This window comes from Perkinsus marinus (assembly GCF_000006405.1).
Source record: "Perkinsus marinus ATCC 50983 genomic scaffold scf_1104296930136, whole genome shotgun sequence".
Taxonomy (NCBI): Eukaryota; Perkinsozoa; order Perkinsida; family Perkinsidae; genus Perkinsus; species Perkinsus marinus.
In genome coordinates this window covers 1-1,120 of record NW_003216239.1, presented here as the reverse complement: position 1 = coordinate 1,120, position 1,120 = coordinate 1, and the positions used below count along the sequence as shown (strand labels likewise).

At 52.9% G+C, this 1,120-nt stretch overlaps 1 protein-coding gene across 1 annotated transcript; it reads right to left on the bottom strand.

Annotated features, from left to right (window-relative positions):
• Positions 1 to 303: 303 nt before the first annotated feature.
• Positions 304 to 474, bottom strand: Pmar_PMAR018877 (merozoite surface protein 2, putative; the record flags this gene model as incomplete). The annotated part of the gene is made up of 1 exon (XM_002787173.1): positions 304 to 474. A coding segment is annotated over one exon (171 nt), but the record flags the coding sequence as incomplete, so codon positions are not given.
• Between the last annotated feature and the right edge of the window lie 646 nt (positions 475 to 1,120).

Sequence of the window (1,120 nt, the reverse complement as noted above, 5' to 3'; positions counted from 1 at the left end):
AGCTTCAACATATGCCATGATGGCATCAGCGCGCGCCAGGGGTGGGGGCCCCTGAATGAGCGCGCCCAAACCATTCACGCAATCACGCAGGTGCGACCTGATGATGGACTCGTGTCACTCCTGAATCTCTCTCCAGCTGTTCAACGCAATCATGCGCTTCATTGTTGGTCTGTACTCCTGCCTGGCCGTTTTGGTTCGTGGGCCGTCCTCTTGTCCCACAGGGGATGCTCAGTGTCGGCGTGAGCATCCCGGTTCGTACTGCAAGTTCTATCAAGGTCACAGAGTCTGCCAGGGAACTGACACCCCCTGCTCTTGCACCAGGCCTCCGCCACCGCCACCACCGCCACCACCACCGCCACCACCACCGCCACCACCACCGCCACCACCACCGCCACCACCACCGCCACCACCACCGCCCACTCCATGTGCTGATGGTGATGCTTTTTGTCGGAAGCGAACTGGTAATCCCGGCTCCTATTGCAAGGCTGCTTACCAACCTAGTCCCGGTGGAGATGTTTGCCAGGGTACTCATATCTCCTGTAAATGTGGTGGTGCGCCTACGATAGGGCCAGCGCCTACGATAGGGCCAAAGCCTACGATAAAGCCGACATGTCGTATGTCAGAAGACATGACGTCTAGTTGAGATCAGATCTCACCAATATTCGATATCAACCATGCTGATAGCCATTGATATCTCTACTCTTTCCCGACCCTTATTACAAGGTCTATGACCAAACTGTTGAGCCTACGGTCTGTGACTCGCCAGCTTAGCGGCTATTACAGGCTTTATTGGTTACGAATGGCTCTTCTTTCTTTCCGTGACTCGTTGGCATTGTTAGCGGATCTACAAGTAACCGTCGACGATCACGAAAGCTTCCGTCTCCATGGTTCGTGTTGCGTTGGGAGAGTGAAGTGGCAAATGTATATAACAACTGTAGTACAGTTACTGTACAGTACAGTCTGTACTATTCAGTTCAGAAAAGATCAACACTCGACTTGAGTGTTGACTTGAGCGACTCAACTCACCCAGCTAGATCATCGAGCCTCGATGAACCAAACTTGTTTCATCTCGCGTTATTGCGTACTGGATTGCGCTGGATAGTAGAGACCGACCCCATCT